The 15968-nt window shown below is 45.2% G+C and overlaps 1 protein-coding gene across 7 annotated transcripts in view; it reads left to right on the top strand.

Annotated features, from left to right (window-relative positions):
* LOC111249806 (uncharacterized) overlaps window positions 1-15968 on the top strand; it is a 106461-nt gene that overhangs the window by 57638 nt on the left and 32855 nt on the right. For all 7 annotated transcript variants that reach the window (XM_086988493.1, XM_022804146.2, XM_086988494.1 and 4 more), the window contains one exon: window positions 6513-6571. In XM_086988493.1, coding sequence (XP_086844619.1) covers window positions 6513-6571 — 59 coding nt within the window. The remainder of the gene's footprint in view (window positions 1-6512; window positions 6572-15968) is intronic.

A 15968-nucleotide genomic window follows, 5' to 3' on the forward strand; every position in this document is an offset into this window, starting at 1 on the left:
CCTCCTACAATCCTTTTAGGATCACACTCTTTGAATTTATTTACCCTAGACGAGAATTAAGCTATGCTCGTTTATGAAAATTATCAGGCCTCAACACGTACGAAAAGTATCAAGGCCAATCGTTCGAACAACAAGTAGCACGAGATAGCTCCGTCGCGCCAAAACGTGAAGAAAATCATATTTCTCAAATATTTTTGAGAAGACCTGTATCTCTCTCTACATGTAAAACAAACAGCGGATTCACTTTATGCTGTCCATTACATTCTCGTGTATATATATATATATATATATTTACGAGGAATAGTTTTCCTTCTATCGCCATTCATCTGGATTGACTGTATATTTTTTATTGGATACGCGCTCTGTGGCCTGCGTGCAGTGTGTGCACGTGTGTGTAGTGCGCATTTTGATCGTCCCAAAAACGCCCGAAATATTGCTTGTACGACAACGATCGCCGTTATCGCCGATTTCTGTCATGACTTAAAGTCAAGGAGCCTATGTACTATAATGTCAACCGGCGTATTTGCGGTGCGTTTTGCAGTTGCGGACCAGCCTTTTACACATTAGGACACCGTGGACTGGTGATAACATGTAGCCATGCGAATCGAGCCCAAATATGTAGACCAATTCGTAGTTACATAAATACTTATGATGGCCTTTTATCCAGACGAACACGCATGCGTGTATCGTGCACGAGTTATCGTATCATTTTTCTTCTACCCGCCGTTATCTATTATTTTCTGGTCCGATTAGTTGCACTGAACCTCGACAGGGGACGGAGGAGACCGGAAGAGCTAACCTCCCGGTATTACGTGTATATATTTAATGAAACTGTGACCGATCTACGATACTGCTTCGCTATCATTAGGCGCTGCGATATAATATACATACGTACTCACATATTTAAAAAATATCACTGGCTACTTTAGTGTATCAGCTAGTGATACCTGTGCTTCATCTAGTCGGCACAGATTTTGTCAGAGCAATCGACACGAGCAGCGAGCAACCCACTGAATCAGACCAAAAACAGCAGTAGGTCACCCTGGAAGTTTTGCTGTCAGTTGTTCTATATACCACGCTATCGATATCCCCTATCGATACCTGTTTGTGTGTAGATATGCTATATAGACATTTAGAAGTATATACACGCAAATACTTACGCGATCTAGTCGGCTAGATTAATTAGCGCTCCTAATAGAATAGACGAGAGAAGCAAAAAATCGGTTCCCTTCTGAGAATTCCCATTATGTCATCAATATTATATAGTTTTCCGTACATTGTTACCGCTTCTATCGTTAACAGTTCACCTCCTTGCTGCTCGGAAATACAATAAGGACGGCCTTACAGCCTCGGCTGTTTCTTGTTACCGTGCTGCCTGGCGAGACTATTGTTGCTACCGTTATTACCTGTTGCTTTATTGATTGTTTGCTTAGCTAAATTATTTGCTGGCCAGAGGATAGACATTACGGCTAGCTCCAAATCATCAGCAATGAAGCAAACGACAGCTGTTAAGCCCATCATTTTTTCTCACTTGTCCCGCGTTAACGTCGAATCTCGTCTCTCGTTCCTCTTGCATGTCCGCTCCTCGATGCTACCTACTTTTTTATTTCGGTTGTCCAGTTTTGCTCCGCATCTCTTCCTTTATCGCTCATAAACTCCGAGCTTCTTTCGTAGTTTTATCCGTCCGTCCTCCTATCTGTCTGAGTGTTGTTATTGACAGTTTCAATTAGCGCGCATGGAATCATCCGGCTGGTTGGCAGCCGTTAGTTCAGATAGCCGAAGGAGCCCATGGATAGCTCGGCTTAGAATCTTCGTTTTCTCCTGCCGTTTTCGATCTCTCCATCGCCGTCTCGCGTATTCTACACTTTTCCCCTACCCCCAACCCTCTTCCTCCATTTTTTCGCCTGCCCTTCATCGTCTCTATGTTGTCGTTTTTCTTGTTATTGTTCCGCGCCTTTTTTTCTACCAATCGACACCCTTTGGTCGATAGTGGGCGCGTTCTCGGCTACTGTTGTTTCTGCTACTATTCATTTTCGTCCATCTCTCCTGCTCATCGTTGTGCGTCGTCGCTGGGACGGCAGCGGCCACCTTTGAGTCAAAACGATCGAACGACTGGCGTCAACACTGACAATAGCAGTCGCGAGATGGTAAGATCGCTTCGACGTCGGCTGAGAGAGAGAGAGAGAGAGAGAGTAAAAAAGCAAGAACGCAGCACGAGATACAGCTAAACGGGAAAAAGGACGAAGGCAGCATTTGATCTGAAGTTTCATCTCATTTTGTAATTTTTTGTCGAAACATTTATCGATATATTATTGTTGGTCCTGCTGCCTATTATTCTCGCCCTGACTAGCGTCCGCGGCGCCACCAGCACCCCCATTTCCTCCTCCTCCCCTAATGTCCTGATGTTCCTCCTCGCGCTTTCTACCGTAGCTCTATTGCCTTCTCAAGTATCGGCTCGTCTCTGATACAATGAGTCAGGTAACCAAGGAATGCTGTCTCTTGATGGGATTGTTGTCTACAGATGCTGATTGTGTTGGTTCGCTAATTGTTGTACGCTGTAATGACCGTTGCCCGAACCGTTTTTTGTCTGATTGACGATGCGGCTATATTGGAAGCGGGAGTCGTTGTCGAGAAGATTATTACTCCTCGAAAGAAGAAGATTCCTGCTTTTTGTCGCTCCAGAATCCTGATGCCGTTGATGCGACAAAAACCTCTCCTTAAATTGGGTGTCTGCATGCTGCCGCCATGGCTAAATCGAAAAGCGACTTTCGGTCCAAACATGGCTCTTCTATTACGTATACGTGTGGATCATCGCAGCTGTTGAAGTCATCATACCTTAACATAACTTTTATATATGTACTATTATCCAAATGGCATTTTGCTTCGTTTATTCATGGACGCACAGGTCTCTTCGGACTGCGTTATGACTGACGCCTTCGTATTCGACGTTTAATACAAACGTTGTTAATTATGTCACTGCGAAGGACTTTTTCGCCTACGAATATCTTTAATTAAGGCCTTACAATAACGCCATAGGCTTTTTTGGCTATTTTCCGCCTGTCGATGTAGATCAGGCATCGGGTGATGTGGTTCAAATTCTCAATATGATGCTGTGCAACTTCGTTCCCTTAAGTGGAGGCGGTCATGCTTCTGCTTTTCCTTGTTCGCGTCCATTTTCAACGTAGAGCGTCTTTCTGTCTAATGGCAGTGACAGCAGCAGTAGCAGGACTCAATGTTGGCTTCGCTTGTCGTTCATATCCTCATTTTCAGCATTTAACTTAGGTAGGCCATGTCTTGGTGGCTGGTCAGTCGAATCAGGTGTGAACAAGGACGGTTTCATTCAAAGTTGGTTTCCCGGCCAACCTCCCCCTCTACCTCCGCTTCGTATTTGAGCATCGTTCATGAATAAATGCCATTCAAGTGAAGAGGATACAAACTGGCTTAATTATTAACTGTTTCTTCTCTTCGATCTCCTCTGACAATGTTTTGTCCCCTCTATTTTGCTCTTTTTTCTTGATTGTCTTGCCACCCTGTCTATTTCGGCGTCGTTTATCCTTCGTTCGCATTGGTCGCTTGACCCAAACGTGACCAGATGAGTGAAGACCAATGTTAGTAGCGGCATCATCATCTGAGTCACAATCTACGCAGTGTACCATTGCCCCGTTGTTCGTCGCGTTTAAGCTATCTATCTTTAATTTATTTGCTGCTCTGTGTAAAAAACCTTTTATTTTGTTGACAACAACGGCGACGACGACGTCAACAAGGAAGAAACCGATGCTTTGTCCGTTACTAAGTCTGCCCCTGTCTTATACATTCTAGTAACGGCCTTTTTGTTTTTTAATCAACAGAAGTACCCCACACGTGCAAGTAGCAGATGTTATCTACTATACCAGCCTTCTGCTGTCCTTCATTGGGTGCCATTGCCCCGTCACAATGAGATGATGCTGCATCGTGTACGCAAATCGAAAACGCACAGTTTAGCTTCGGCGGAGTTGATTTCCCATTCGAGTGGCCGTTGTTGTCGACCGGAGCGCGTACCACTCTCCTGACTTTTCCTCTTTGGCTACCGTTCGCGACCAGAAGTGGGCCGATGGGGGAGGCGCGGGGGGGGGGGATATGGATTCGTTTCTTCCTGTTCAGGCTCGTTGCCACTGACCCGTCCGGCCTTACTGTACTCTGCTGCTGTGTTCCTTTTGCCATATTTAAAGCAAGTGTAGCCACCGAAACAGCGGTGGCAGCGCTACCAGCTAGAAGGTCTTCTATTTCCTCGACGCTTTAGCGTCGTCGGTTGATCATCGCTTAACAGCCTTCATACATTGCCGTAATGGAACGTAAAGCAGCTATTGAACGCTCAGCGAGCACCGAACGCTGAGTGAGACGGGACAAAGCAACAGTATGTAATCTATTGCAAAAATAGTACTAGTAGCTGTACACAAAAAGTGTGTGCGGAGGGGGGGAGAGGGGAGGGGTGGAGTATCAGCGTCGTCAGCAGAAACTGGACACAAAAGTGGCCTGCCTCTCTATCTGCAACAACATCGCCGTAGCCATCGTGATGGCGATGGTGGCTTCAACAACAGCAACAGCAGCAGCAGCAGCAGCAGTAATCACCGTAGTTGCGACGCAGCATCCGGCGCGCCGGATGCTTCTAATAAACTGCCGCCGATGGCGGTTTGACTCGCCACCACCACGAATCACTTCGTTGCGTACGCGGCCTTTCTTCACGTTTAAGCCCTTCTTATTTCTCCCGCCATGTTCGTTTCTCGCCAGGAAGAGGAGAGTTGGCAGCAATGCAAGTGCTGCATAGTGGTAGAACGATCTACTACTATTTTCTCAGACTGAGGGAGAGATGTCCTCATAGCTCAAGGCAAGTTAGTTCACTTAGCTTAAAATAAAACGCTCCAAATACGTCAAGCTATGACCTTTTCGCTGATCGTCGCTCGTACAGCCATTGCATGCTGGGGTTGCTGCCATTATTATCAGCGAAGACGACGACGTGGTAGCCAGCGGACGTCACCAGAACAGCCGAACATCTATGTAGCTGTCAATGGCTGTAGCTGGTGGCGTTATCGTTGTCGTTGCTGAATGAACCGGTTCACTGCTACCGGCGGCTCATCGTTAATTGCTGGTTGTATCGTTGTTTGCGCAGCGTCGAACGTAGATAGCTGCTGTCTACTCGAATCTTCTTCACCCCTCCGGATTGTGCTGAGCGACGACGGTGGTGACTGAGACCGCTCCAAAGCTGCCCGCCTCTTTCCTCTTTTGGTACTAGCGCTGCTCCGGCGGCAAAAGCAGATATATTTTTGCTTGTCTACCTGCTTCTCCTTTCAACTATGTGTTTCGTTGAGCTTTTTCATCTTTGCCTTTTTTTCGATCGGCTGTTTGCCTGACTAGCAGAAGACCCTTAGTAGGTAGTCTAGTCAATGACGAACGACCGGCCATGTCGCCATCAGACTAAGTGCCCAGAAGGGAAGTAAGGAACGCAAGGGTAAAAAAGAAAGTGAATATGGTTGCATTGCTTTTTTGAAATAGGTCAAGCATCTGATTTGTATAATGTCGTACCTTGCCTAATCGTAGCCCACGTCTTTAGTTTAGTCGAAGATTTAAATTTCTTTCCTTTGCCGCTTCTTCAATCGAAGTACCGTAAAAGGCCATTGTCGAATGGTGTTGGCGCGCAAGGAGAGTCATAACCAACAACATCAGCGTCGTCGCATCGACATCGCGTCTGCCCCGCGGGCGTGCGAGACAAAGTCGTTAAGGGCCTGGGAGGAAGAAAACTCAAACGACGAGGCAATGCAAGACGGGGTCTTTTTTCGTCTTCGGCTTAACTTATTTAGCTTTTTTCTTCGTTATCGAATTGGAGGAGGCCCCCGTAAACACACACGCACACATACAAAGAGATACACAGGCAGCTAGTTAAATTTGTCTATACTGATTAAACATAGCGGTCGCCCCTATTACCAGGGTTATGGTCAGTGTTAACAACTGTAGTACAATCATCTGGAAACGACAAAGAGTGGATACAATCGAATACATTTTTATGTCGCTTCCTCGCCTGATGGTCCTTCTTTCTAAATAGAATTTTCTCTTCGGCTTTCGAAACGGAAAGGTAGGCAGGTCGACAAATCGCTCATCGAACTCGTTGCCCATTTCCTAATTGAATTACTTCTTTAATTATTTGCCAATGAGGGCAAAAATGACTCGGGCATACGAGGGCAATGGCTATGGAAGAGGGGCTGAAAGTAGCGAGACAAATAAGCGCTCGTTTTGGTTAAATGAAAGATGCGTTGAGCGGGCTTTTTTGAAGAGATGCTAAGAACATTCAGGTATCCAAAGACCTTTCTGTAATACAGAGCCAGCGCAGAAATAAATTGAGGGTTAGTTCGCTTGTTTAACACTACGGGCAAAAGCTTGACGAAGGCTTGACCTCCTTTTTAATAATAGTTATTAAGAGCAAATGTTTATATATGGTATGCAAGCCACTAAATATTGTCAATTTTTATTGCCGGTTTCAGAACTTGGCTGAAGGCATGACTCGTCATTGGAGCTCAGATGAAGAGGATTGCCATAATGGGTAAGTTAATGGGATCGTTACAACGAGTCAAGCTTATTTATGCCCTATTTAAAGCATCGTAGGTATTTCGATAGGTTGATTGTTTCAACATGTCTTGCATTTGAAAGATATTATTATTGTGTTGTCATCTTTTATTTACACCTCGGCCAAGTACTAACTAATTGTGCAAAAGCTTACGGTTCTCGATGGCTCCCCGTTCGCTGGCAGCGGCCACTAGTCCCAGTTCTGGTAGCGCTGCCAGACAAATTGTGTCACCCGCCATACTGTATATATATATATATATATATATATATATCTATGGAAGTACCGGGCACAGGTATTGCTGGTCATCTACTACTACGACAGTAGATCGTCGTATCTACTTCATATCGCTGATAACAGGAAAAGCAGTTGTAGTTCAACGATTGCCGATGCTGTTGCTATGAGGATGCGCGTGTATATGGGGATGTGTCGATCGGTGCCGAGTGCGTATCGTCGTCATTAACACGTTACGATTACGTGCAATTATCATGAAATCGCACAAGGAGCACAAGATAATGAGGAACTCACTAGCCACTGGCCAAATGTGTCGCCGCAAAAGATGACTCGTAGGTCTTTTTCTATTGCGGAGTGGTGTAGCTTTTATGGATCTCGTGGTGCAAAATGTCAGTCTACAGAAAAGCAAACGATGACAAAAGCACTAGCGACGAGTAATTGCATTGCATTTACTGAGGTTTAAGAGGAACAGGCAAGGAAGGAAATTGGCTTTGCTGAATCGGCATGTAACAAGGCTGTATCGCATCACTTCAGATGCATATTCGGTACACAAAAGCTATGGCGACATAGTAAGAATTTGATGAACTGGATAACAACAGTACCTGAACCAGGCAAAACTCTAGCAATACATCGAACGATTGCTCGTCGAACGTTTTTGTTCTTTTCTACAAGTTCAACATAAGGCTATAACAACATAAGGTATTCACCCTTATGCAGCAAGGTTTCGTTCTGTGGCCGTAATGCCGTAAAATATCGTTCCGTCGCTGGCTACCTTGCTGAGAATGGGTATGTGCATATTGGCTTGGCCACTCATCGATATGCGTCGTACTTCAAGCACACACGTATCTCGCAATGATACTTAACTATATGTTCTAAATTCTACGTCCGGCAATGCCGTCAACCGCTGCTTCAAGTGGCTGGCTAATCCTGGTACCTGTTTACGCCGTTGCGAACTAGAACCCTTACCTCTCCGCAAGTTCAGTAAGCAAACACGTAGGCCGCTGGTTCTGGCGGGCCACATCTTCGTCCGGCTTTAAAAGAACAATTTCGGCCATATAAAAGGAAAAAAAAAATTAAAAGGAACCCATTATGGCGTTTTAATTGCACAACATCAGTGCAATTGATATTTGCGTTAGCGTAACGAAGATATAGGTCGTCTATCACTTCTGAATTGGGCCAGATCGAAGAACTCCAATTCTGAGGTCGGCTTCCGTTAACCAAATCTATTAATAACGACAGCAATTTGACTGGATAAATGCGGGCTGACGTCGAAATATCGGATTCTTAGCTGACAAGAAACAATAATCATTAAAACACCGAGCAGACGATCTTCTAGCATGCCCACTCAATTTGACGCTACCTTACTGAAACAATCTGTATTGCGCACAAGTCTTATGGTTGCTACTGTTGACCATGACAGGTAGTTTGATTTATGATCGGGGTCCGGCATAAAATCATGCTTCACCTTTTCCTCTCATTCAGCTGAAAAAAACAAGCACAAACCTCAGAAAAGTTTACCAAACACTAGAAAGATTTGTGGCTATTGAACGAATCAATTCGGCTTACTACTCGTATAACAATTTCCATCTATTTGATAGATCACTGATTATTCTTTAGAATTCTATTATAGTTTCAATGAGCCACTATTTTGACGACGGTCAGAGTGCGCCATCGCTCTGCGAGGTTACCGTCTTTACCTGCATGGTGCATCGATATCCTTAGCGAAAGTAGAGGGGAGTGTCAGAGGAATGTTATTTTTGCTACTGATCGACGAGTCCTATGATGCCAGTAATTGAGGTTAGGTTACGTTGGTATGCTTTTGTCTAAGTCTCTTTGCTGCTAGTGAGCCAGCTCGTTGATGAACGAAAGAATTGGAAGCTTCAGAGGAAAAATCCGAAAACCGATAGACCATTGGTCACTGAGACCACCATCTACTACACTGTTGAGGAAGAAATATGGGTACGGGCAAAAGATACTGAGAGTTTGCCTTCAAGAGTGTAGCACATATTACTTCGCCAACGCCTGCTAGGCCCGACGACCACAATGGGCCGCCTTAATACCTCTTGTAACGAACCGGCGTCTAGCAATCGGCCATAGCAATGTAAAACTAACAATCTCGAAAACGTTTTACCAGCAGAAAGGCGCATTGGCGTAAGCCACCCGTGCTTCAGTCTTACTCTAAATCGTTCAGCATCCTCTCGAGCCAGACCGGGTTTGACCAGCACTGAACAACAATCTGGAAGCTCGCTTCTGCCCGCAATACCTAGATGCGGCAAATATTCATCAGATTGTGCGCATGTATAACCTGCCCATCATCGAGCAGGTCTGCGGCGAAAGACTTTCGTTATAACTGTCTACGATAATTTATTATCTTCTATTAGTAGTTGTGCTACGTGCGCTACTCGCCGCCGCGCGACAGCAAAGCTCAGTTGAAATCAGCAACCCGAAATATCATACTTCATCGAAGGGATCGCTTCATTCTCACCACAGAACGCCGACGCCACGCAGCGCAGCCAAGCTCATGCATCGACATTTGCAATCTATGGACGGGAGGAGAACGACAAGGAGGAATGGGGCGTGGTGACATGATGACAGTGGCAGTGATGTTTGCATCGTCCACCGTTGCCTTTTACTTCTACTAGTAGCATTGCGGCGTCTTTTTCTCCCTATCCGTGTGTTATTTTGTGTCAAGAAAGACACTTTCTTGTCATAAAACATAAGCCAGCAGGACCACAACATCGAACATTACTGTTTAGGAGGACGTCGACTTAGGCGGCAGCGGGACAGATCTCAAGAATAACAGGGCCAGCGGCCCGCCCGCTAGATAGCCAAGAATACACTCACGCCCGCGTCATGTGGCACAGACGCACAGGTCATGTGGCAGCGACGAAGGCAACTGATCCAGCTGCATTTAGCGATGGAGATGGTGCGTCCGGAGGACTTTACCGAGACGGGAGTAAAAGGGGGCAAAAAGGAAAAAGAAAGCTTTCTGTCGTGGACTTGTTTGGCCAATGCCGCTGTCGCCTTCTTTTTCCTTCACTGCAAGATAGGCCAAGAAATCCGGTGGCCAGCAGCCGAACCACTATCACGACCAGCTGGGTTTTCGTGTACTTCTATGTCAGCCAGTGATGTCTGTGGCACTCGATGGTCAATCGTTTTCGAGACCATTACAGATGCTGCTACTAATGCAGCTAAGTAAGCAGGCCCCGGCGTGGAAAAGGGAGGGACCATCACTCAGACCACGACCACAATAGCGGCTGCGACCGCAGCCGTTGGCGTGGCGGCGACGACAGCAGCAGCCGCCGCCGCCGCCGAGTCACATCGCTCCCCGTAACAGCAGCAGTCCGTTGGCAAAAACCAGCAGCTACGTCGACGCTGGTTGGCAGCCACTATAATAGTACGATTTGCTGTCTATAACAACCGACAGCATTTCGGTTTCGTCATGGCTGTTTTTCTTATTATAGCTTTTGTTGCTGCTGTTATTGTGCGCCGGCTATCTTTAGATGATAACATAAGACTCCCGCTGATCCCTTCAGTAAACCGCTGGCTGGCAGCGGCGGTAGCGTGATGTCATCGCAGCACCCCATACGAAAGGACAGTCGGCAGATGATACAGTGTGGATGTTGGGCGGGAAGATAAGGAAATTACCAACCAACACACAATAGAACAGAGCAGTAGAATATAATGATGATGACAGCGGTGCTGCGTCTGAACGACGATCTAGTATTGTTTTCATTGATGAGCCGACATAAACGCTGTTTCTCAGTCGTAACTGATTATGCTGCTGCACTTAGTTAGTGTGCAGAAAGACTGCTTGTTGCCATTTGCGTGGCCCCTTCTTAGGAAAGCGAGTATACGAGACGCGGGCGACGGTCAATTCGTCCCAGAAGCTTGCCACTCATTGCCATTATGTCGTTCGATTGATCAACAGTACGACGACGACGACGACGATGGTCACGAGCATCAATCCCCACTCCTTTCGTTTGTTACAGTTCGACATCCGTCATCACTAAGGTAGGGTTGCCAAGAAAATAACAGTCGATGATGTCAAGTCGCCGTCGGCGAATACGGCAGCGACAAATGACGACGGAGTGAAGCTCACGCAGGCTCGCAAATTGCGAAAGGCGCATGGATGAGAAAAACCTGATGCGTTGCGACGTTGTTTGATCCGCCCCACCGCTATTGGCTAACGACGACAGTGTCGGTAGCACGGACAACCTGGTAAGGTGTATATTCTACTCTTATTGCTGCGGTTGCAGGTGACGCGGCCCTTTGAAGAACAAAAGATGCTAATGCATTCATAGATATGTACCTATGTAAAAAAACATGTAGTGACTGAGGGAAGCACCGATGCCCATTTATGCATACAGTCATGACAGAAGATGCCACTTCATCATGCTATGGCTGGCGCTCCTAGACAGGGCATAGGTAATTGGTAATAGACAAAATAGCAAAACCGTCCATAAAAAATATCATATGGGACCAAGATGCAATATTAGCGCAAAAAGCTAGTTAACATAATATGCCGCTCTGGTACTGAAGATCGAGTACTGAAGACCTATCGACCGTTGCCCCTTGGTGTTCCTCCTTTACTGAAAAAGAAATGTGTGTGTCTCTCTATCTCTTATTGAAGACGTATTTCAGTGTGGCTGGCTTTTTTTATGATGCTCTTTCTAGTTCTTCAGTTTATGTCATTCCCTGATTCTGTCTCAGGATAGGAGAATGCGGCTATACATAGTAGTTCTCAAAAGGGAACAGCACCTATTCTGCATGACCTGCATACTTCTTGTATTTGCTATTTTGGACTAGGCGTACCTGAAAAATGACAAACACAATTATGCCCATTGCTGTTACTATGTTTATGGCTTGTTCTTGAATGGTGGCCAACGTTGGTTTCGAGCGGCACGTCGTTTAGCTTCATATTTTATCCTTTGCTTCTAATCTAGAACAGGCTCTACGCAGCAGCATGTTCGAAGAAGAAGAAGAAGAAGAGGAAGAAGAGGAAATTTTGAAACGAAGATGAAAGACAAAAACACGGTTGTCGTTAATGGACGAAAAGGACTCTATTAATTAACGTAAAATAAGGCAGAATGAGTGCAGCGGCGGCTGGGTCGCCGGCTTGCGTTCTCTGCGCGACTAACTCTATACCGCGCTATGCTTCGAGTCACAAGCTTACGGAATCAAAAGGAACACGTAATTCAGCATTCATTGTTGAATTTGGTTCGTCGAGGTATCTGTCGATTCTGATCGGTTGGGCAGGTGGCAATTAACCGTTGGCAGTACGGTCAAACCATGGATGCCATTATTATCGTTGCCAAGAGCCATAGATGTGTACCTACGTGTACAATGCTTTCGCGATGACAGGCGTTGGACATTTTTTGATAAACGTCGGCAGAAGGTGCTGATCTAAGGTCACGCATTTTGTTGTGCCTGTTGCGGTGCAATAGTGCAACAGCTTACGACGTGTTGGACAGGTGGATACCCGCAGGCGAGCGAACACATGGTCGGCCAGTGATCTGTTGCCGACCTAGAGCGGCGGCTGTAGCACCGACATGTACAAAACAGATGCCAGCAGCGGACATAACGAGCTACGCAAACGATAGGAATGCCCTGTTGCTGGTAACTAGCCAGATGACTGAACCATGCTTACCTTCAGAAGCTAGCAAACGACAATTTCTTCTTACTGCTTATACTGAGGTTTCTGCATCGCGCAGAGATCTGTCCCCCCATCCCGAATGACCGATGACAGTTCCACCGTTCGTTACGACCGGTGGTGGACAGTCAGCGTCGAAAAGCTGCTTCACCAGAGTTGTCGTAACGGTAGTGTGATACTGAAGGAAGCGGCATTCGGTAGAGCATTGTTATAAAGCCAGCATGCAAGCTAAAGCAATCGAAGGAGAGCCCGAGACCTGACCGGCATGCGCCAGCCATGTGACCGTGAGATAACTCGCCGTTGTTTTTGTTTTCATCTCGCTCTTTCACAGAGCGCTCTTCCTCTCAGTTTGCAAAGAGGAAGATGGAAAAGATAGGGGAAAGCGTAAACCAGAAAAGCATTACCATTACAGTAGTAATTAGCACTGGCATCTACGATTTTTCGTTCGCTCTGAATGCGTGTGTGTTTGGCAAATTAAAGAAAGTAATATTAATACTCCTGTTTAGTTCGTAACTGCTCTAAATAAAAACAAAATATGGTCAGTGACAGATACCTCACCAATATTCGTTCATAGGAATTCAGCCTTTCGTCAACCTGAAGAAGGGTGCTACGGGAAATTAAGCAAGAGACATTTACCTTGTCCTTTCAAGGCAGGGAAACAACGAGTAACGCTCAAGCCGGAATCTTTTCCAAAAAAAACATTTTCATTGAAACGAGATGAGAGAACTATAAACTCTCGCCATCATACGACCATAATAAACAAATGCGTGGAAATATACACATATATATAATAATGCAAACATATATTCTTATTACTATTATCTCGCTGTTTGTCACAACAATTATCCCTGATATGTCTATCAGGGTCTCTTATATGAAACATACTGTTCTGCACATCGGTACTTAGCTGTACACGTATGTATATATATACATTTGTAGCATCGCAATGGTTACCTCACGAATCGTCGTCGCTATTTCTCCTGTAGGCATGATCAGATGGCGTTCGTCTTAAGAAATATTTCATTCTTCAATTGCGAAAAAATTTACCGAGATGACCATCTTCGCATAACACATAGACACCTTTGGAAGACCATTTCTTCTACTAGACGGTGATGGTTATAGATGTGCTGTAACGTCTGTATATGCGTCTGCACGGATGTGCAGGTTACTCATCTGAACTGCGTGAGTGTGCGCAGTGTCTTTTCTGTTTACGTGCGTTTGTGTTCTTGTATTTGTCTCATCGAATTACCTGGCCATTACAAAGGGGATATGGTATGCACAAACTGGACAAAAAAATTCAATGTCCAATGTTTTTGTTGTACGGTCTGTGTGTCTTGATAGTTTTCGTTCAGTAGAAAGAATAGGCCTTTTCGAGCTATCTTCAGCGGCCTGTTGTCCAGCAATCTTGTTAATACAGCCACCTTTGTTACGTGTTCTATGTCGTATAGTATATGTTCTTGATTAGTGATTCTATGTGTATCAGTGGCTAGTAACATCGAACAACTTATCTGACAAGCTGCAATTGAAAAGCAGGCACAAAAAACCGACCGTGCCAATAAAGCGCATGATAGAGTTTCCGTCCGCCAAGAAAAAGCACAAAACACGAGGGTACTAAAGATTAAATGAGATTTCTATTTTTAGTCTCGGGAAGAGTTTTGCCGTCATTGGCTTATAATCTATATTGTGCGACGAATTTTCGATGGAAGGAGAAGTTAGGCTGGCGAGGAAGAAATATATCGAAGGCAACGCAAGCGCAGACATTACGACAAAGCAAGAAATAAATTAGACCTTATTAATATTTCTTCTATGTTTCCGTTATCTTTTTTTTTGACTACGATTCGTTATTCCATTGGAAGCATATGTTACTACACTACGACAACAGCAAAAACAGCACAAAATCATGTCCCGACAAAATTGTACCGTCGACGTTCGCAGCGTTAAGTGCAGAAGCCACTTTGGTCAACAAACCAATGAACATAGTATCAGCTGACGACAGATACGAGCAACAAAAGCAGACACAGAGAACTAAAATAGGCAAACACGCAGAGGACATGCTGAAGATCCGCCAGATGACGTACGCACCTCAGCGTTGCAATTCCTACTGCCGTTAGACGGAGTATATCAATATTTACATTTTGTAATTTACCTCACCACTGGTGCTGCTACGATCCCAACGATGTATTTTTCGTCTCGCCATCATCATGTAGCTATTGCTATTCTTTCTGTTACGAGCTGTTATTAGTTGGTCGTCTGTTAGGTAGAACAAATTAATGAAGACTATAACCCCTCATCATCCTGACATTTGCGGACAGTGGGCTTCCTCAATGTTTCCCTGTCATTGGATGACGCCTAGTCACTTCATGATGAGATCGTTGTCTAATATTTAACGAAAAGTACTTCTTTTAGATAAACGTACATCGTAGCAACGTTTACGAAAATAAAAAAATCGGCTGCATTTGCTAACGCTGATGATACAAGCTACATATGATATATATACATCGTCAGTCGATATAGGTTACACATGCGTGCGTATATGCTGAAGGAAAGATTACGTTGCCACGGCAAGGGGATCTCATTGTATTGATTGTCACAAGTGACCGAATGCTTGGTTTACGTCAAAACGTAAAGGCAAAATCTGCTCCCAGTTAAAGGAATCAAACGTTCGTTCCATTAGCCTCACCGGGGTTCGTTTTGCGATAAGGCGTACAATCAAGGTCCGTTGAGTGCTTGCCATCGCTGTTCCGGGATGCGTTTATTTCCGAATCGACGTTACGTACTCGATTTTCACGCAGATCAAACGGATAGCAACGAACTCTGGGTCGAAACGTAACAAAAAACATACATAATCTTCCTTGTTGAAAACTAAGAGCCCTATTATGCAGCGACAAAGTCATCATTTCTATCGCCATTTTTGTTGCTTTGGGTGTCGCCTGAAGCAGGTTTCTAGAAGCGACTAGTTCATCTTGCTAATCTTTTTTCTCTGTTGGCTGCGTGAATTCACGTTAATCTTGTTAATTTTTCTCTGGCGATCGTTAAACGTATTGCCGCTAATGGATTTGCTACGACAATGGACAATTGGATGTGCGTCGGTGGTCAGCGCAATCGATGAAGGTCCACGCTGCTGAGGCGTTGGCCGAGAGCCGACTCGAGTCTCGACGAAAAGGCCCATTTAGGCAAGGTACGTTAGGCAAGATAGGTCTCAGACAAACCATATGAAATCGGCGAAAGTCTTGACGGCCACACCGGGTCTAGCCGAACATCTTCGACTGATTCATATGAACAGCTACGGCTGCGGCATTAAATGTCGTCATCTTTGTCCGTGTCTATTGGCGTGGTACGGACGGTTTCTTAGGTGGTGCACTTGTGGTTCTATTGTTCTTGACTAACGCCAGTGCTGCATCTGTTACATTAGTGTCTGGTTGTGATTTGACCGATATTCTACTACTGGATATAGTCAATACGTAAACACAGACCCGGTTGATGTGTTGA

This window comes from Varroa destructor, unplaced genomic scaffold, assembly GCF_002443255.2.
Source record: "Varroa destructor unplaced genomic scaffold, Vdes_3.0 BEIS01000004.1, whole genome shotgun sequence".
Classification (NCBI taxonomy): domain Eukaryota; kingdom Metazoa; phylum Arthropoda; class Arachnida; order Mesostigmata; family Varroidae; genus Varroa; species Varroa destructor.